Source organism: Crocuta crocuta, unplaced genomic scaffold (genome assembly GCF_008692635.1).
Source record: "Crocuta crocuta isolate KB4526 unplaced genomic scaffold, BGI_CrCroc_1.0 scaffold61, whole genome shotgun sequence".
Taxonomy (NCBI): Eukaryota; Metazoa; Chordata; class Mammalia; order Carnivora; family Hyaenidae; genus Crocuta; species Crocuta crocuta.
In genome coordinates, this window is record NW_027528369.1 from 1,548,652 (window position 1) to 1,569,590 (window position 20,939).

The following is a 20,939-nucleotide window of genomic DNA, read 5'->3' on the forward strand; positions in this document are numbered from 1 at the left end:
AGCACGTCTCCGGCTCGCGCTTCCCTATCTCCAGAGGCTGCTGAGCCCTTTGTCTGACTGACTACAAACAGACCCACGAATACTTTCTACTCCTGAGAAGCCCGCCTCTCGGTTTAGCAGCCACGTCCCATAGGTTGGCCAGGCTGCGCTCAGCGCTCCGATTGGAAGGGGGGGTTGGGTCAAGCATTTCCTCTCTGCACAGACTATCCACTCCACCTTTATCTCCTCGGCTTCTCGGGTGGATAAGGGAGCGTGAAGTTGCCTCAGTTCTGGCGGAGCACCACTATTGGGCGGGCACCAGCATCCATAATGACTGGGGCTGCGAAAGTCCTCGAGTTAAGAGGGAAATCGGTTTGAGCCTACGATTGGGCCCTGGGATATGTCAGTCAAGATGGGCGGGCGCAATCTCAACCCAGGGCACAGTACTGGTAGAAATAGGCGGCCAGAGTACGTGCGGAACCGCCGAAGGAGAGCCGCTTTCTCTTGATTGGGCCATGCGGGAGGCAGTGCCGCCCTCCGATTCCTGATTGGCTGAACGTGAGCCNTGGGAGTGGCGCGCGTGACCTCAACGGTGAGGGGACACCAGTGGTGGCGGGAGACGGGGCTCCGGCGCGGCGGGGAGCGAATAAAGCGCCGCAACCGGAAGCCTCTTGGGAGCGACATCGCACCCGGAAGTGTGGCAAGACGGACGTCGCACCCGGAAGTGTGATGCTACCGCGGCTCGAGAAGTGATGGTACCCGGCCAATTGAGATACGGGGTTAAAACAGGTGTTTATGTATCTTCATTTTCTAAGGCACAGTGGAACCTTTTCGGAAAGTGTTGGAGGGTGCACGTATTTGCCATGTTTTTTATTGTCCCATCCTATTGAAACCGGAGGGGAAATGAACACTAGGAATGTACCCGAGGGGGCCAGGCTCAGTTGAGGCTTTTAAGAAGTTTCTTTCGCCGCCTGTCACCTTCAATTCCTCTATCCCACAGGGATGTGCAGATGGAGGCTGGAGGAGACACTACAGCCCCAGCCCCTGGGGACGTGGAAGACTTGGAGGACAATCGGTTTCCCGGTGAACTGGCAGGAGACGGTGGAGGGCTTCACGAGGACCCACCGGATCCTGGAGACGGGGACCTGGAGGAAACAGGTATGGCTTCCCCTCACTGGGGCCTTGGAAGGAATCCCTACGGAGTGTCTTTGTTGGGGGAGGTCAGTGGAGGACCAGTGAGGAGTCTTTTGGGACTCAGGGAAGTAGCTTAAATCATAACAGGATCAGCAGAAGGTCATTGTGGACACACGGTGTAATTTAAATCATTGAGGAATGACAAGGAAATCCGTGGGTGTCAGTGGATGTTCACTGGGGCCTTGGTGTGAGTTGAGGTCTTTGATGGATCAAGAAGAGATTGGGGTCACAGAGGGACATTGGGGATTTAGTTTGTTTAGGTTAATGAATGACCAAAAGAAAGTTAATACAGTCAAAGGGGAACTATTTAGAAGTCAGTGTCTTTTGGGGCTAAGGTGTTATTTAAGTCATTGAGGCAGGAAAGGGGATCAGTGGTGACCGGTGGGCACCCAGCGTTTACATCATTGAGGAATCAATGGTGAGTTAATGGAGGCAGTCTTTAAGGAGCCAGAAATTAGTGGATGTAATTGATGATCATTAGTAGAGAGGCAGTGGACATCAATGAGATTATTTGGAGAGTCAGAGGACCCGTAGGAGAGTCTCTGAAGACCCAGCTGGATGTGTAAAGGTATATGGTAGAGACTCAATGGAAGTCATTGGGGAATCAATGTTCATTGACCACTTTGGAATGAGTGGATGTTAGTAGCATCATCAGGAAGGATGAGTGGACATCACTGAGAGTAAATGGTGGTGGTAGGGAGTGGTGACTTTGAGAACTTGGGAATTATTGGCAAATAATGGCAGGTATTAGGAGGAGGTAATTGGTAACTGGGTATATGGGGAATCAGTGAATATCAATCAGAGAATGAGGGAATATAAGGTCACTGGGAATTTATGGGAAAATTGTTGCAACATAGTTACCAATGGATAATAATGGTTGTCATTGAGGGAAGAGTGAATATTGACTGCAATAAATGAGAGGAGTGTCAAGGGGGTGTCAAGGGGTAGTGAGGTCGTGGGTTTTGTTGGTAATTATTAATGATGATCATGAAGAAAGTCATTATTATAGTCCTGTGTGTTAGAGTATATTATAGTGGGTATTGTGAGGAAGGGAGTAGCTCTCCATGAAAATAAAGAGAGGTCAGGGAAGTCAGTGGAGGTCACTGAAGTCCCAGGGGTTAGTGGAGATTAATAGTAGTCAGTGGGGAGAAGGGAGAATGGAATAACAAAGGGTTAGAAGAGTCCGTGGAGGTCATTTGAAGTCTTGGACATTAGTAGAAGTTAATGGTGGTCATGGTAGGGATGAAGTGCACATGGAGTAAAATATTTTCGATTGTGCGTCAGGGCAGTCGTTGGAGGTATTAGTGATATTGTGGAGTCATTGGAATGTTAGTGAACAGCAGTGGGAGTAAATAGAGGATTCGGCTTAAAGATCTAGATGTTAGTGGATATTCATGGCCCTCATTGGGAGAGTTAGTGGTTATCATCCAAAATATACATGGGTGACCAGAAGAGTCAGTGAGGTCATTAGGGATCAGTGAACACTGATGAGAATAAATAAGGGGTTAGGGAGGGGTGGGGCAGGGGGAAGGATTTAGATGAGAGAATATAGAGATATTAGTAGATGTCATGGTGGCCAGTGAGGGGTGAGTAGGTATTAGGAGAATAAATGAGGGGTCAGAGGTGTTAGTGGGGGACCATTGAAGATGGGGATATTAATAATGGCCATTCAGAGGTGATGGGATGCTTTGAAGACTTGGAAATGGCGGTATTGAAAGGAGAACATAGGGACATAGTTCAATAATGACAATGATAAATTGAATTGTTAGGGTTTTAGAGGGATCTTGTGGATGTCATTGAGAGAGAGAGGAGACACCTGGAGGTCTATGTCAGCAGCAGGGGTCACTGGGGAGCCGGTAGAGATTTGGTAAGTCCTTGGGTACATGGAGTTAGTGGGGATCCCCAGCCAGATGACCCACCAGGAGTTCTCTTTCAGAATCCGAGACGAAGGACCAGCCACCCAGCCTGCTGTCACCACTGCCCCAGTCAGAGGCCCCATCATGCACCTATGGGCTCTGGGATCCTGCAGTCTCTGAGAATAGTCCCACAGGTGGCCCCGAGAGTGGCTCTGGGGGCCAGGGTGGGGACCCCAGTGACGAGGACTGGCGCAGCAAGCGGAAGCACGTGTTTGTGCTGAGCGAGGCAGGCAAGCCCATCTACTCGAGGTATGGCAGTGTGGAGGCGCTGTCGACCACCATGGGCGTGATGACAGCCCTCGCGTCCTTCGTGCAGAGTGCAGGAGACGCCATCCGTGCCATCTATGCCGGTGAGCAAAGGAGGAGGAGGTAGAACAGGGGATGGTGACTGGGAACTAGCCAGCCAGCCAGGGGTGAGTCCGTGTGTGTGCATGGCTGGCCCGGCATCTGTCTCTTGTCCGTCTGCTTGGCCTGCTGGGTTTTGAGTGAGTAACTCAACTGGATCCAAGTCACCAGCTGGATACTTCCTTATTTATCCGAAAGCGTGACCTCCGGGGCTCTGGCTGAGTTGGGTGTGTGGCTGGGCTCTGTGTCAGTCCTCGCTCTGTGTCATCCATGCTGTGTCTAACCTGATTCCTCGACCCATCGTGTCTCTGCGAATATCCAGCCAGACTTCCCCAAGGTGTCCTTATCCCAGTCCAAGTGCACCATGGAGTGACCACGTGAGCTTGGGCCAGGAGTGTGTGTGTTCAGGCAAAGAGCAGAAGAGCCCCGCCCGACTCCCTCTGGTCGCCGCTGACCCATCTCTACCCCTCCCCGCCCCCCCTTCCCTCCCCTAGAGGACCACAAGCTGGTGTTCCTACAGCAGGGCCCACTGCTGCTGGTGGCCGTGTCAAGGACTCCGCAGTCAGCAGCCCAGCTGCGGGGGGAGCTGCTGGCTGTGCACGCACAGATCGTGAGCACGCTGACGCGCGCAAGCGTGGCCCGCATCTTCGCACGCAAGCAGAACTACGACCTCCGCCGCCTGCTGGCCGGTTCCGAGCGCACGCTGGACCGGCTTCTGGACAGTGTGGAGCGGGACCCCGGTGCCCTGCTCCTGGGCGCTGTGCGCTGTGTGCCCCTGGCGCGCCCCCTGCGGGAAGCGCTGGGCGCCCTGCTGCGACGCTGCACGGCACCCGGCCTGGCGCTGTCAGTGCTGGCCATCGGAGGGCGACTGGTGACGGCAGCTCAGGAGCGGACCGTGCTGGCCGAGTGCCGCCTGGACCCAGCCGACCTGCAATTGCTGCTCGACTGGGTGGGGGCACCGGCCTTTGCGGCAGGAGAGGCATGGGCACCTGTGTGCCTGCCCCGCTTCAACCCCGATGGCTTCTTCTATGCCTACGTGGCTCGCCTGGATGCCATGCCTGTCTGCCTGCTGTTGCTTGGCACCGACCCCGAGGCCTTCCATGACATGGCCACCTGCCGGCGCCTGGTGGAAGAGGGCATGCACACCCTCGGGGCCATGCGCGCCCTCCGGGAGGCTGCCAGCTTCCCTAATGCCCCATCGAGCAGTGCCCCTGCCTACAGCGTGCAGGCTGTGGGCGCTCCCGGCCTCCGACACTTCCTCTATAAGCCGCTGGATATCCCCGACCATCACCGCCAGCTGCCTCAGTTTACCAGGTAGGACCCTATGGGCAGTTGTCTGGGCAGGAAGGCTTATCTAACTAAAAGATTCTTCTCCTAGACATGAGGCGGGAGAGCGCCAGGCAGTCTCTAGAAAGATGGAATAGAATGTCTAATGAGGGAGGCTCAAGGAATCCCTTATTCTAATGGAGCAAAGGGCCCCAGTACTCAGGGAATCCCTCGTTTGCTGGGGAAGCTGGGCCTCCAACCCCTGAGAACCCTCACGTCCAGTGGGGGAGGCGCGGCTCCCTCATTTCATTGCACTCCTAGACTGAGGGGGAGTCGGGCCAGCCACGGAGGCCTCTGACTGACCTTGGCCTTACCTCCCTCGGTCCCTGCAGCCCTGAGCTGGAGGCCCCGTACAGCAGGGAGGAGGAACGGCAGCGCCTGTCGGACCTATACCACCGCCTGCACGCGCGCCTCCACAGCCCCTCCAGACCCCTGCGCCTCATTTACCACGTGGCCGAGAGGGAGACGCTGCTGGCCTGGGTGAGTCGGCTAGGGGCCTGAAAGCGTTAGCTCCCCACTAGAAGTCTCCTTTCCCCCCCCGCTGAATCCCCTAAGACCCCAACAGCCTCCATCAAGCACACTGGGCTCCGGCCCGCGTCACCGTTCTGGACGCTCCGCGTGTGTCTTTGAAACCCAAGAGGATCACGGGCGAACAGAACAGAATGGAATGTTCGCTCTTCCCCCCTAATCAACCAGTACAGGGTCTTCGACTCTGAAGAGGTCGCATTAACAACCGTCTGTGTGCCTGCTGCTTCCGGGTTAGCCCTGCCCGTGTGTGCGCGCCAGTGCACGCGTCACTCAGGGCCCCCAGCGCTCTTGAACGTGACAGGGTTCGTTCCAGGCTGTGCCTTCTGCCCGGGGTGTCCTCCCATGGGGTCTCTGGGGCTCCCCTCCTCCCCTCCCATGGGTTTATTAAGGGTCAGCTATTCAGGGAGTTTGGTCAAGGTGACCCCGTTGGAAATGCCACCTTCCCCCCAGGCTCTGCCGTGTGGTACACGTATAGTAAATAACTTATTGTACATCTGTTGTGTATCAGGCATTGTTCTCACCTGAGGATTTTATTTTACTTTTAAATTTTTTTAACTTTGATTTTTAAGCAATTTCAGACTTAGAAAGAAGCAGCAAAACAGTACAAGTAATTACCATAAATAGGTCTTTCACCCGGTTTCTCCAGATGTTAACGACAGGCACTTATTAAAATCAGGAAATTAACATCAGTACGACACCATCTCATCCACAGACTTCATTTAGATTTCGCCAGTTGTCCCACTAATGCCCTTTTACTGCTCCGTAATCCAGCCCAGGATCATGTTCTGGGCCTATTTATTGTTAACTCCTTAGTCTCGTTCCTTTTAAACCCTCTCTCAGCCTTTTTGTCTTGCACGCCCTTGGACTTCCTCAAGGGTACCTGCTAGTTTGTAGAATGTTCCTCAACTTGGGTTTTTCTGATATTTTATCATGCATTTTTGTCAAAAATACCCCCCAACTGAGCGATGTCCCCTTCTCTGCATCCAGTCAGGAGGTCCACAATATCTGTTTGCCCCACTGTTGATGCTAACTTAGGTCACTTGGTTAAGGTGGCATCTCCTCTATAGTGTTTTTTTTCCTTCATAACCAGCAAATATCTTGTGGTGATTATGTCAGATTTGGGGTTTTTTTTTAATCATACTTTCATCTATAAATTTTAATATCCGTTAATGATTCTTGTCTGCAATAGTTACTACTTTGGGGTTTACCAGGTACAGACTTTGTCATCCCTTCTACATTTATTGGTTGAGATTCTACTACTGTATGGAAGAACTTTTTCTCCCCCTTTTTATTTGTTGAATTTTTAATTCTCTATCAATATGATCTCATGGATTTTTCTTTAATGCAGCAGGCTAAAAGACTTTTCTGTCACTTATTTCGGTGCTCAAACGGTCTCTGATTTAGGCAGGCTGGCCCCTGTGTCTTTCTGATACACCTCCATCACTGCTGAAGCAGTCTCATTTTCTGGCACAAGATGTTCCCGGCTCATCACGTACTTTCTCTGTGCCTGTCCTGGAATCAGCCATTTGTCTAACGAGCCCTTGTACCTTTTAGCGGAGAATGGCATTTCAAAACCAAGATATGGTAGGCCCAGGATTTTAAATTGGGTTGTTGGGGGATGACTCACTGAAGAGATGGCGTTTAAGCGTGAGGTGGCAGGCCATTTGAGTTTCTAGAGGGAGAATCTGGAGCTTGCCTCCAACAACTGCTCAGTAAGTGTTAAGCACTGTTGTTGTTCTACTCGGTGCACAGATGAGCAAACTGAGATCCAGGAAGTACACACACACACACACACACACACACACACACACCCAGCATTAACCAGTTGAAGCTACTAGATTCAGCTGATTCCTTGACCCAACTGAAAGGCCTTGGCCCACCATGATATTAGCTTACCTATTTTAGCCCAGTGACCATGTAGCACCAGGTGGGAGCCCTCGCCAACTGTGTTTTCCAAACAGGAGACAGGCATGGAGCTAGGGTGGGGTCGACAGGACTGGGCGTGACCAACTCTGGCTCCACTGACTCTGTCCCCTCTCAAACCTGCAGGTGACTTCCAAATTTGAACTCTATACCTGCCTCAGCCCCCTGGTGACAAAGGCAGGTGCCATCCTGGTAGTGACCAAACTCCTGCGCTGGGTGAAGAAAGAAGAGGATCGACTCTTCATTCGTTACCCACCCAAGTACTCCACACCCCCGGCGGCCCCAGCGGCCTCTACAGACCAACCTTCTCATAATGGCTTGTTCACTGGACCTTGAGAGGCCGCTAGATCGAGCAGTGCTGGGAACCACCGCCTTTAGCTTTACCTTCTGTCTCCACCCCGGAAACGGGACGCAGGAGGGGCAGGGGAGAGGCTGCCTCCCCACGCACCTCCACCTCTGGGGGAAATCCTTGGGCCTCCCTCTCCCTCACCTCCTCCACTTGGATGATGTTCTAGCCTCTGTTAGGGGCTGTCTCCTCCACCACACCCCCTGTCCTGCATCAGGAGTCAGCCACCTTGACGGGCTCTTAGGCCTGAGTGTCCAGGGCTGGCCAAGGTCCCTATGGGGGGGCCGCAGGAGCTACGGGATTGGGAATGCAGTGCCAGCCTGTGACTAGAACCAGCCTGGGGATATTTTAAAGAAAAAACCGTACATAAAAGGCCCCAAACCAATTCCCACAAAGACATTCCTTTGCCCTTCACATACTTCATTTTTACCCTGTCAAAAGTGGCCCCCATCAATTTAGCTGCTGCTGCTATTACTGAGAAGGTAGCCTCCAGGGCCCACCTGTCCGTGTGACCCAGGCAGAGCACCCGACCTCGCACATGGCTGAGATCCAGACTTTTTACACAGGAGGTGCGCCTGGCTTCCAAGGCTCGCTGTACCCTCGGTGAAGCGGAGGAAACCTCGCCTAGGCTGTTACTGGAGGATCTGTAAACGGAAGGGGACTCGAATTCTTGTGTGCCACCGCACAGCACAAGTACACGTGTCCCAGACTTTCACAACCTGCACGGCACAGCAACCCAGGGAGGGAGAGCCCTCCCTGGAGTTTGTAGGTGTGCACAGCGCTCATTCCTCAGCCGAACCAAGACCCAGTTGCGCTCTGGCTCTGCCTACGCCGGAGTTGGCGGGCCTCGCGGTGTACGCATGCGCGCTGTCAGTCAGGGGCTCTGGCCGGCGCTTGGCTGGAGCCGCCCCTTCATTGCTCCTATGCCCGGGTCAACTGACCAGCCGACACGCACTACACGCATGCGCGCCGCAGAGCCCGTAACCCTCGCGTAGGTTGTTTCGTTTGGTTTTGTTAAAACCAATCCTCATCCCAGGCGCCCGCAAGCTCAAGCCCAGCGGTGGAAGGTGGCGGGGAAGTTGGAGCCTTTGGCGATGGAGCCGCCGGAAGTTGTGGAGGAGAGCGAGGAGGCCGAAGGTAGGGAGGGCGAGCAGGCCCCTCCCCCACCAGGGCAGAAGGGAGGGAGGCTTTGTCCCCTAATAATAACGAAATATTAATAGCGATACTAAAAAAGTAAAAATGTAAGCTTTTTATTAAAAAAAAAACTTCATCAAAGGGGAGACAACTAACACGCATATTCTCAATCTACATGAACTCCTGTCAGCTTTGTTGGGTACCCTGATTTAAATGTTTGGAACAAACAATAGACTATATATTTCAGTACGCATCTCTTTAAACAAAAAATATGGAGGTGGATGTTGTTACAAAAATCACCCAGCCGCTGCCACGCCGAAGAAAATCCACAATAATTCCCCAGTATCATTTCACACCCAGCCCATGCCCCATTTCGCATGGACTCTTAAGTCTTCATGGAGAATGGCTTCTCCCAATGACAGCTTCTTTTCTCCGCGGCATTTTGTCAGTAATGACACCCCACACCCTAGTGTGGTGGGAAATACTGCCCTAGAAATCATCAGAAATCGCAGTGTCGCCGGAAGAAGAAAATCTCCCAAGATGGTGAGCCGCCACTATCCCGCTAACATTTTTTTTGTTACAGACGTTTTCGGAATATACACAAGTACAGCAAATAACACGGTGAAGGCCCATGTATCCATCACTCTTGTTTCAAAAGTCGACTTTCTGCTCTCCTCTGACCTGTCGCTCTCCCCCTTTCTGTACATTCTTCAAACCGTTATGTTAGTAACATGTTGGATTGCATCTTTCCAGATCTGTCTATGCAGACATCATCAATAATTGTGATTGTTCAGCTGTTTATTGTTATTTCTCCAGCACCTAAAACAAGGCCTGCTTGGCATATAGTAGGTGCTCGGTAATTTTCTTTTTTGTAACGTATGGATAATAACTGTAACAGGAAGAGCCCTCTTAAATAAGGGCTACATGTGGAGGGCCAGCTTTCAGCAAAGAACAGACAGAAATAAGAAAGCTGAAAATAGATCTCATGTATTGAGCAGTTATGGTAGCACTTAGGATAGCAACAACTGTGCTGAGAACTATTTTAGTATCAAGCTTTCAAATTAGTCAAAATTGAAGTTATTACCTTCACCAGCAATGGAGAAAATTGAAAAGCATATCAAGTTATCATTCTAGCTCACTGAAAATGGCTTTAAAAAGAAAGAGATAAATCTAGTATTGATTACTCTATGGGGAAACAGCCTGTCTCTTGCCTCACTCAGAGAACTGACCAGTAAAGACTTTGCTAGAAGCAGTTTGGAAGAATACGTTTAGCATCTAAAATGCTATTCCATATCTTTAGTCACCGTGCTCAGCAATCAGCATATGCAGATGTGTGGACCACAAAGGATCATTGGAGTGTTATGGATGGAAGAAAACACATGGAGCAATCAGGGGAATGGCTGGATTTAGATATATTCTTGGATATTGTGGAATGCTTGAGTGGTGGACATTATTTTAAGCAATAGGGAAAAAAATCTGATTTAATTTAAGATACTTAACAATTGATTTTAAAGGCATAAGATCATGGTTTATTGACATAGAATGAGCTCCAGAGGTGATCATAGTTTTATGAGAGAAAAGCAAGTTGGGATCTAGAAAAACAAAGAGGGGCAGTGTTGACAAGAGCCCTGTGTATGTTGCACAGAAGAATATCTGAAGCTAAAGGACTAACTAATGACTGTCACAAGGGTATAGGTTTTTAAGAGTGCACAAAGGTGGAGGTGCTTTGTGATTTTTTTTTCTTTTATTTGTCTTTCAGGAAAACGTATTCTATAATTTTAAAATATAAGAGAAAGAGGGAAATTTTTTAATGGCATCTAAGGGTCATATATTGATATTGAGCAATGTTAACATCCCAGTTTTGATGGTTATACTGTGGTTACCTGTGGTTAGAATCCCCTTGTGTCTAGGAAATATACACTGGAATATTAAGGAATAATGGGCCACAATGCCTGCAATTTATGTTACAGAAATGCTCACAAATGGGAAATCTGATACAAAGGCAAATAGGAGCATTGGGGCCTTTTCTACCACTTTTATGTACATCTGAAATTATTTCAAAATAAAATGTTAAAAGGGACTATCTGTACAGCCTGTTTTATAATATACATTCCTAAAACTTGTTATCAGGATGTTAGTCTGATTTTTTGTTTTTAATGTGCTCATAACTCATGATGACTAGGACTCGAAATGAAGTGGAGAGGAGAAACAGATGGAGCTTAGGCAGAAATGGTTACAAAAGCCAGCTGTAAAATGCACAGAGACAATCGAGAAATCACATTATCTGGGCACTGGATGGTATTACGTGATGACTGTTAATCTTGTCGGGGTGATTACAGGTTTAGAGTCATGTAGGAAAATGTCCTCAAGCAGTTGAGACTCTTTGTGAAATATCTAGGGATGAAATGTAACATAGCATAGGGCTTGCTTGGAAATACCTCAGCACAGGAAAAACCTAGCTGAAGCAAATATGGTTGTCAGATTTTAGCAATGCATAAATCAAAAGTTCATCATGGCATCCTCTCTATTTGCGGGGACATTTGGAAATTTTCATATGGCATACTAAAAAGAAAACAAATAATTAGAAATACTTCCCCCTTGTTAATAGAGTAGCTTTAATTTTTGTTTCACTTCCAGATATTAAGAATATTATAAACATTTTTAAAATCTCAAGAGGAGACATGCCAACCTATTATTATTGATTATATCAGAGAAAGGCAATAAGATTCATTGGCTAAGGAGAGAAGAAGTTTCATTTTTAACTTCACATATTTCTGTAATGTCTGAATGTTTTGGGGTAAGAGAGTAAAAATTAGAGCAATACATGAAATATTATTTTCAGTTTTTACTAAATTTTACCGAAAGCTCTGAGTGTGTTCTATTGTCGGTAGTTACCTCTGGGAAGAGGAGGGACTTGAAGAAGGGGCTGTTCACGAGAGGAAGCTTTTACTTTTAGTCTAAGTTTTTCTACATTTGCTTATTAAGTATTAAAAATTCAAATGCAAAATTTAATGTATGCTAATTTGTAAAGGATTTCAGACAAGATAAAAAGATGTAAAGAGTGAACATACCACCAAACATTTTAACAAAATTTCATAAGGTCAGGTGAAGAAAGAACCCCTGATTTACAACATGATTTCTAATGGCTGCAAAAGATTTCATCCTATGAATGTGCTGTTTAAATTAACTCAGACATCTTTAGGTTGATTCAGCTTTTTAAGTTTAGAAACAATGAGCAATTTGCCCACCATCCTTTATTTTCTTAACATAGATTCCTAGATAATGGAATTTCTGATCTAGAGGATTTGAGTAATTTTTTTATATTTACTACCAAAAAGTTTGAAATATAATACTGGTTTTGCCTATCATTTTGACAAAAATGAAAAAGTTTGAAAACATATTTGGCTGCTAGGAATATGGAAGAGTCTTTCGTGGGCCTGCTTGAAACAAATGGAGAGCAGTTTCACAATACCCATAAAATTTATTAACACACATGCTCTTTAATCCAGCAGGTAGCCCAGTAGGAATTTATCTAGTATATAAACTCCCATACCTGCACACAAAAGAATGTATAGGGATGGTTTTCTGGTTGAATTGTGTCCCTCCCCCAAATTTATGTCCACCAGAACCTAATAATGTGACCATATTTGGAAATAGGGTCTTTGTAGATATAACTAGTTAAGATGAAGTCATACCAGATTAGGATGGGCCCTAATCCAATGACTGGTATCGCTATAAGAAGAGGGAAATTTGCACATACGGAAATAAAGAATGCCAGGTGAGGACAGACCCACAAAAGAAAGACTCCAAAAGAGGACCCATTTTGTGGTATTTCGTTATGGCAACCCAAGAAAACTAATACAGAGGGTCCGTGTGGTATTGTTTATAACAGCACAAGAAGAGAAACATCCTGAATATCCATCAGTAGGCGGGCTTCTCTTAAATTATGGTATATCCGTTCAGTGAATCACTATGAAGCCACTAAAAAGAATAAAAAGATCACCAGTATACATGATCAAATGAAAAATACAAGATGTGGACCATTCATGAGGCAACACTACTTGTTATAGAAAGAGTGGACTTGTGCTCATATATGAATTGAATGATCTCCAACTACACAACAAAGAGCTTGTAACACTAGTGGTCGCTCTGACGGGGCAGTGAGAAGCTCAGGGTCTTAGGAGGAGGGACTTTTCACCGTACATTACTGTGAGTAAGCATCTCTTCCTTTACCATGTGGCTATCGTATGTGTTTTGTGAGCGGCCTTTCATTTTCGCCGCCCAGAGTTCTCGAAGAGGAGTGGATCACTGGGATTTGACCTTTCATCATTGATTTCAAGAGTTGAAGATGTTAAAAAAATCTCCTGTGGCTTTTTTGTTGTTGTTGTTGTTATAATTTTATTTTATTTTTTAAGTTTATTTGTGTATTTTGAGAAAAAGAGCACGAGCAGGGAATGAGCAGAGAGAGGGAGAGAGAGAATCTTAAGCAGGCACCAAGCTGTCAGTGCAGAGCCAATGCAGGGCTCAGTCTCACAAACTGTGAGATCATGACCTGAGCCAAAATCCAGAGTTGGATGCTTAATTGACTAAGCCACCCAGGTGTCCCTGTTGTTATAATTTTAAAAGTGACACAGGCTGGTGTTAAATACATAGAGAAGTACAGACGGTGGGGCGCCTGGGTGGTTCAGTCGGTTAAGGGTCCGACTTCAGCTCAGGTCATGATCTCATGGTTAGTGAGTTCGAGCCCCGCGTCGGACTCTGTGCTGACAGCTAGCTCAGAGCCTGCAGCCCTGCTTCAGATTCTGTGTCTCCCTCTCTTTCTGACCCTCCCCTGCTCTTTCGCGCTCTCTCTCTCTCTCCCTCTCAGAAATAAATTTTTTAAAAAATTCTAAAAAAAATGTACAGATGGTGAAAAGTGTTTTTGAATCAAGATTCAAATACATTGGTTACAATTGGATACAATTCCAAATACCATTGAATGATACTTGTGTCAAGTCTCTTATAATCAATAGTTTCCCCTCTCCCTCTCTCTTTCTTTTCTTTTCAATGTATTTGTTGAAGAAACCAAATTGTCCTGTGGAGTTTTCCAGCATCTGGATGACAGTGATTGCACTCCCATGGTATCATTTAACATGTTTCCCTTCTCCTTTTATTTCTTCTAAATTGGTATTTAGCTATAGAAACCTGGTAAGATTCCTGTTTTGTTGTGTTGTGTTGTGTTGTGTTTGGCAAGAATCCTTTATAAGTGGTGGTGTGAGCTTCCATAAGGAGGCTCATAATACCTGGTTGTCTTTGTTTGATGGTAGCATTCATTAATAACCATATCCTAGACCTATTGATTCATTTTAATAAATATTTATTGTTTTTAATTTTTTTCATATTATAAAACATGTAGTCAGATGGTAGAGGGTTATGTTTATTTATTTTTGAGAGAGAGAGATCAGAGGAGGGTCAGAGAGAGAGGGAGACAGAGGATCTGAAGCAGGTTCTGCACTGACAGCAGAGAGCCCGACTTGGGGCTCGAACTCATGAACCGCGAGATCATGACCTGAGCCAAAGTCGGATGCTTAACTGACCAAGCCACAGAGGCATCCCAGACCCATTGAGTCTTTAGGAATTTGCAAATTGTGGCCTATAATGCTTTTTTCTTTTTTAAATAAATTATCTGAAATCTTTCTCCCCTACTGCATCACTTTGAACTTCATATTGATTCTAAAAAGCAGCAGCAGCAGCAGCAGCAAAAATGTATCCCCTCCTTCTCTCATCCCTGAGTTTCAGTTCATTAAGGTGATGCCTCTGGTGTCCTTTGACCTCTTAGGAGAAGCTGAACATGAGGAGTCCTGATTCATCCAGCACACATCACAAACCTCAGAGACAAGGGATGGGGTCTTGCAGGAGCCCTGCCCTGTTCGGAAACCTGCCCCTCAACCTGTCCTCGGTTCCAGGTCAGGGGTGTCTGTGCCTTCCTTCCTCCCTTCCCAGATAGGCCTGGCCCTTCCCTCCCTCCTGAAATTGTGGTTTTCATCTCCACAGGGCAGACCAAGCCTTTGAAGGTGCCTGAAGACTTGCTGGCAATGGTGAAAAAGCTGCACAAAGGTCATGCATATCTTTGTGTCTGAGGCTCAGCCTGGGGTTTTGGGGCAGCCAGACCCCTCAACTCACAACCTTGGGAAATTATCCCATTGCACATTCTCTCTCTGATACAACTTAATTATTTGAACTAAAAATATAGCTTCAAAATTCAAGAAGTATAAGAGGATGGAAAATCCTACTCTCTTACACACATGAACGCACACACAAACATCTGTGTCCCTGACCCAAGGGCTAGCAGCAACTATTTTTAAATTCTTAAGCATTTTTCCAGAGATTAAAAAAATATACATTCATGGGTGTGTATTCTTTGTCCTCCCTTTTTATATACAAATGGCAAGTGGCGATGCAAATGACTGTATCTTGCTTCCATTGTTGAGGGGCCTAGGAAGCAGCCTACATCAGGGCTGGGGCAGAGTACTGGCTAGGTTTAGGTTCGACCCCCCACCCCAGGCGACCCGGCAACTTAAATCTATGATCCGTCAGTCTGTTCCAAAATAAAGAGAACCATTCCTTCCTCCTGCCCTGCACACTGTCCCCCACCCCCATGGCCACCTGCAGAAGTATGTTGGGGTTGCTGCCTCGGCCAAAATTAGGTAGAGAACTTGCAGGATTGGAAATGCAGCGTGTTCGTGACCTTCTGCAATAAAATGAAGAGTCTCGGGAATTTGTTATCGTAATCAGCACCTTGGAGAGCATTCAGGCTCCTAGAAGTCTCAGGGGATGGAGTTGGTGGCCTCCGAAAATCAAGGGCTTGAATTTATTAACTCAGGAACTCCAGGTTGTCAGGGGTTGGTAGTGAGACCTAGCAAGGGTTGGGAAGCCTTTGCCCCAATTCTGTGCTCCTGACTGAAGCCAGAGAGGGATGAGGAGGAAGTCTTCTCCATACAGAGCACTGATATTGGGACTGTGAGAAGTTAGAGATGGTTCCCTAAAGAGAGAATGATATCCCTGTCACGGGAGAACCTTAAAGCCACTACCTACAAGAGGAAAGCATTTTTCCCATTCCTCAAATGAGGCCAATACCACAGTCAGATGGACAGAAGTGACTGCCAGGCTTTCAACAGGGTGGAGCAGGTGGGAGATCTCCACTGGCTCCCATCACACTCAAAATTACATCTAGAAGCCTCCAGCATGCCCCAGGAGGCCCTTTGTGATTTGTCATCTCACTTTAACCACTTTGCCTCCTGGTACTTTTGACTTGCTTGCTAGACTCACACCAGCCACACCAGCCCCTTACCCATTACTTCGGGCATCTGCCTCACTCGCTCCCATTTCTGGGGCTTTGCCCTTGTCTCTCTGCCTGGCATCGTTCCCCCTTCCATCCTCCCCACCCCCATGGAACAGGCTCCCTTCCTCACCTCCATATCAAGAAGCACCTTCTACCCTTTCACTCTTCAACCCCTTGCTTCACTTTATTTCTATCCACTGTAGTTACTGTTGCCCATATTGACAGCATATATCTTCATTCAATGTCCATTTTCCTATGCAGAATGCACACCCTGCAAGGGCCTCTCACAGAGCCCAACACAGAGCAGGTGCTCAATAAATTTGTTTTGATTGCTGGTATCAGAGACACAGCGCCAACACCCACCCACCCCCATCTGCCTTAGACAGCCGGGTGTCTATCTTCTCTGGCTCAGTCTTTCTTTGGTTCTGCAGAGGGAAGCCTGGAGCCACAGATTGAAGACCTGATTAACCGGATTAATGAGCTTCAGCAAGGTAAACACCAGGACCTAGGCTTCCTAGCTGACCAGGAAGAACCTGGACTTGGAATGGCTCCACTTCCTTAGCTATAAAATCGAGCACCTGTGGGTTCCTTAAAGATGAGTGCGCAGAGTCACAGTGTGCAAGAGAATAGCAGGGTTAGAGGCTGCACTCAACGGTGTCTTCTCTTCTTTGGCCTAGCCAAGAAGAAATCCAGTGAGGAAGTGGGAGAAGCCCAAGCCCTCTGGGACAGCCTGCATAGGGAACTGGACTCTTGTAAGTGGCACCGAAAGAGGGACCCAGAGATCTTACGAGCACTGCTGATGTTCTCTGGACACGTCGAGGTCTTTGCATGGGTTATTCCCTCCACCTGCAGTGCTCTTATGCCTATAACCCAGATTGCCTTTTGCTGCCCCATCGCCTTTCTACTATCAGCCCAAACTTTATTCTAACAGTCTACCTCAATGCCCCATCTCGATATGGAATACCACTTTCTGTCTGTCACTGTCACTTCCCTGCTTGATTTATTTCTTCACAGCTTTTATTTCCACTTGACATAACATATTTATTTCTAGTCTTCTATCCCATTGGTGTAAACCCTGTGTGTCCTGCAGTCTTCACTCCTTCGGTATTTACAGACGATGTGGACACTGAGGGGGAGAAACGGGACCAGGAATGGCCCCTAGTAGGAGATGGGTGCAGGTGGCAAGAAGATACCCCCCATGGCCTGGCACTGTACCTTACCTTCTGTAACCTCGATATGCCTTGTGCATGAAGCTATCAGGTATGGCCCCTGACAGCTCAAAGTGTCACTGTGTTTTCCAGTGAATGGAGAGAAGGCTCACCTAGAGGAGGTCTTGAGCAAAAAGCAAGGTATTTATCAGCTCTCTGTCTTCATTGTTCTACCCCATTCTACCCGCAAAATCCCACAGTTCCCCAAATAGCTAGAGGAATCCCACTGAAACCCGAGTCAGGGTGCTTCCCCCTCTGCTCACGTCTCTCCCTTGGCTGCCACCTGACTCGACATAGACACTAAAGGTCTTTGATGTGTGACGTGATGTGGGAGCCATTACGTCCTCCCATCCCTGACTCCTCAAGAGCTCACACAGGGCTCCCTTGGTTCCTCTCCCCACAGAGGCGCTGGGGATCCTCCAGCTGCACTGCCAGAGGAAAGAGAGTGGAGCTCAGAGGTAAGGAATCCTGCCCACCTCTTCCCTACTTTGTTCCCAACCTAAGGAGGAGGGAGCAAGAGCGAGGGAATATATACCTTGGACACACACTTCTCATTTTTCCTTTCTGTAGAGTAGAGTAAATAGACATGAGACTTGCCCCCTCATCTTTGGTATCAGATGACGGTGTTGAGATTAACTGGCTCATTGAAACATTCATTGCTAGTTTCTTTATTAAGCAAATTTCACCCACTGGTGTTATTCTAAATCTTCTCTTGGTTATCCAGCTCTCCCACCCAGATAAATTCATTTCTTTATTTATCTGCCCATTTAGGGCCCCCCAGTCATCCATTTACCCAGCCATCCATCCATCCATCTACACATCTATGCAGTCCTTTTCCAGCAGGCCAGACAGCCAATATGTCTTCAGCTTTCCATCTAATCATCTCCCATCCATCCAATCATTCATTCACCCTCATTCCATCTTTCCAATCACCCATTCATCTGGCTGTTTATTTATTCACCCAACCATCCACCCAGACATCTAGTCACCCTTCTAGGAATCCTTCTTTTATTTCTCTGTCCAGCCATCATCCCTCCACACTTCATTTCTCCAGCCAGCCATCCTCTCTTCCGCCAGCCACTCACCCATCCAGCTACTGTCCATCCAACCATCTATCCATCTCCATCCATTGAACCTTTCCTTAATATGTTCTTGTGACCAGAGGTCTCACACCATGGTGGACCATAATTTTAACTGTGTAGGAAACCCAGTGATAAAGTGGATGTAATGCTTGACCACACCACACACAGCAGTTTATGTTCATTTTTCTACTTAATCCTCACAATGACCAGGACAGGAGTGAAAAGCTACTGTCACCTTCCCACCACTATCACCATTTTACATATGAGGAAACTGAGACCCAGACTGGTTAAGTAGCTTGTCCAGAGTCACAGTAGAATAGATCCAAAATTCAGGTTGGGATTTTAGAATCTATTAAGCTAAACTACTGTACCCCTCACAGAAGCTCCTTGGGAAGGCATGGTTTGCTGAGGGACAGGATGGACAGACTGATCATCTCAAACAGAGGCCCATAATGCTGCATATTCTGTCGCAGAAGAAAGAAGAATGATGAAGATTATGAACAGACCACCCCATCCCCCTCCTGCTGAAGGAAGTGGGGGCTTATTTAGACACTGTGACTAAGAGCTGTCTTTCTCCTTCCAGGAAGAACATGTTGCAGGAGTGCACAGAGCAAATTTCTGTCCATAACTCTCAGGTTGCACAGAGTTGCAGACAGCGGAAGCTGGGGTAAGCCCGCATCTGCGGCCTGGTGTGGCACTGGCTGGGCACGGGAGTGGGGCTTGCATCAGGGAGACTTTGTTAGAAGAGGAGCCGTTGGAGCCAAAGCTTGGAGGAGAAAGCCCATAAAGGGACTCCTAGTAGAGGGAGCACCAGGCAGAGATCCAAAGGTCCCCCAGAGGAATCCCCAGACTGGGCCAGGCTGGGTCTCAGTCTCAGTGTCAGTCTAGCATGTGCTCTCTCAACCCCGGGCTTTGGCCCCTAGGTTTCAGGTTGAAGAACAGCTGGAGAATTTGATGAGCCAGCACAAGGACCTCTGGGAGCTGCATGTGAGCCATCCTCATTGCCTCCAACCGAAGCCCCTCCTCTCCTGGCGGGCTCAGTGTTCACCCACTGCTCAGCCCCAACTCCATGGGACAGTCCTTGACTCCTTTCTTCCTCTTACCCACCTAGTCAGCCCTTCAACTTTTACCTTAAATCTAGCCACCTGTTACCATCCCCCATCGCCATGCCCAGCATCTATGGCCCAGACTGTTGCGGTAGCCTTTGCTGACCATCCTGCTTCCTTCCTGCTCACCTAGAGTTTGCTCCCCTTGCAGTGGCAAATGGGGACCCTGAAAAGGCCATGGTTTGATCATCCCTTCATTCAACTAATGTTGCTGGGTGCCTCCAGCAACATTCCAGGCAGGAGGAGACAGTGGGGAGCCAAAGGGGCCAAATATTTTTGCTGTCCCCAGGATGGTTGGGGGCGGGGAGTGGGAAACATACTCAGACTCTAAACAAAAAAAGAAGGAGATAGATCATGTAATGTCAGTGGGGAAAGCCTCTCTAAGCAGGTGACATCTGAATACAGACATAAAGTAAGGGAGGAAAACATTCAGGTATCTTGGTGCAAATGCTCCTGGAAGAAGAAAAGGCAATGCAAAGGCCCTGAGGCTGATGGGTGCCTTGCGCATTTGAAGAGGAGCAAAGGGTGGGGGGGATGGGGAGAGTGAGAAGAGATTGGGAGGCGCACGGGGACGTAGGGAGCTTTTGGAGAAGAAATGTGTCTCCACCGCCACCAGCCACAGCAGGAACTGCACATGAAGTTAAATAGTTGAATGAATGAATGAATGAATGACCTAATTCGGGTAAGGGCTTGCTGAGGGGGCTGAAAGGGCAGACCAATGGACAGGTCTCCTCTCTGGCAGATGTTGAAGCAGCGACTGGCCTGGGAGATACATACCCTGCAGAGCAGCAAGGAGCAGCTGCTCACTGAAGGTGGGACTCCATGCAGGGGGCGGGGCCTGGGCGGGGCCGAGGGGGCCGGAGCCCCTGGCCCCGCCCACAACGCCCCGCCCACCCGCAGAGAAACAGGCCAGGGCCAAGCTGCGCGAGGTGGAGCAGAGGCTGCGCTCGTCGCCCGAGGTCTGGGGCGCCCGGATCCTGAACGACGGGTGAGAGAGGCAGGAAGCCTGGGTTGAAGGGGAAGGAGCCAGGAGGAGGGGAATGGGCCAACTTCCTCCCCCCGCAGCCCCGGCACAGCCTCTGGCCGCCCCTCCCGGAAGGGCCGACCCTGGGGCGAGTTGGCGGGACTTCTGGGGTGCCGCGCTCCTTGCACCCCGGCCGCTCTCGCCTCGGCTGCTCTGCGTCTGCGGTCTTCGTCGGGATCTCGGTGGCTTCCTCCCCTTGCCGGCCCACTCTCGCTCTCTTCTTCCTCTCGCCGCGCCCCCTGCTCTCCAGGCTGCAGACGGAGGTGGAGACACTCGGGGGGCAGGATATTGCCCAAACCCATTGCACCCCAAAGGACGAGGACTGCAAAGGAGAGGTAGGGAGCGCGGTGATGGCGGCGAGGGGGCAGAGACGGCGGGGGTGCCCTCGGAGTCCCTGGAAGTCAGCGCCCGTGGGGAGCAGAGCTTCCCGGCGGGGGACACGGGGGACAGGGTGAAGGCAGTCACCGGCCCGCGTGCCTGGAGGCCAGCGCCCGCAGCCTGGCTCCT

The 20,939-nt window shown here is 48.8% G+C and overlaps 2 protein-coding genes across 3 annotated transcripts; both read left to right on the forward strand.

Annotated features, from left to right (window-relative positions):
* The first annotated feature begins 577 nt into the window (after positions 1-577).
* MON1B (MON1 vesicular trafficking associated B) lies at positions 578-10,771 on the forward strand. 2 transcript variants are annotated; one of them, XM_077754045.1, is made up of 6 exons: positions 578-768; positions 980-1,137; positions 3,110-3,439; positions 3,929-4,748; positions 5,093-5,240; positions 7,338-10,771. In XM_077754045.1, the coding sequence occupies exons 2-6, from the start codon at positions 990-992 to the stop codon at positions 7,545-7,547; spliced, it is 1,656 nt and encodes a 551-aa protein (XP_077610171.1). In that variant the 5' UTR covers positions 578-768; positions 980-989; the 3' UTR covers positions 7,548-10,771. The 2 variants fall into 2 exon arrangements, with proteins under 2 accessions (XP_077610171.1, XP_077610172.1); XM_077754046.1 differs by having other exon boundaries at positions 578-734.
* Positions 8,637-20,887, forward strand: SYCE1L (synaptonemal complex central element protein 1 like). Its single transcript, XM_077754168.1, has 11 exons — positions 8,637-8,694; positions 14,725-14,787; positions 16,444-16,503; positions 16,690-16,764; positions 17,314-17,361; positions 17,624-17,678; positions 18,886-18,969; positions 19,226-19,289; positions 20,151-20,220; positions 20,309-20,396; positions 20,683-20,887. Exons 1-11 carry the CDS (start codon positions 8,652-8,654, stop codon positions 20,885-20,887), a joined length of 855 nt encoding a protein of 284 aa, XP_077610294.1. The 5' UTR covers positions 8,637-8,651.
* Positions 20,888-20,939: the final 52 nt, after the last annotated feature.

Excerpts from the sequence above, each read along its gene's own strand:
- MON1B (XM_077754045.1), top strand. The coding sequence starts at position 990 with ATGGAGGCTGGAGGAGACACTACAGCCCCAGCCCCTGGGGACGTGGAA. Across the intron at positions 4,749-5,092 it reads CAGCTGCCTCAGTTTACCAG|CCCTGAGCTGGAGGCCCCGT; the intron begins GTAGGACCCTAT and ends CGGTCCCTGCAG. Across the intron at positions 5,241-7,337 it reads GGGAGACGCTGCTGGCCTGG|GTGACTTCCAAATTTGAACT; the intron begins GTGAGTCGGCTA and ends TCAAACCTGCAG.
- SYCE1L (XM_077754168.1), top strand. The coding sequence starts at position 8,652 with ATGGAGCCGCCGGAAGTTGTGGAGGAGAGCGAGGAGGCCGAAG. Across the intron at positions 8,695-14,724 it reads GGAGAGCGAGGAGGCCGAAG|GGCAGACCAAGCCTTTGAAG; the intron begins GTAGGGAGGGCG and ends TCATCTCCACAG. Across the intron at positions 17,679-18,885 it reads AAAGAGAGTGGAGCTCAGAG|GAAGAACATGTTGCAGGAGT; the intron begins GTAAGGAATCCT and ends TTCTCCTTCCAG.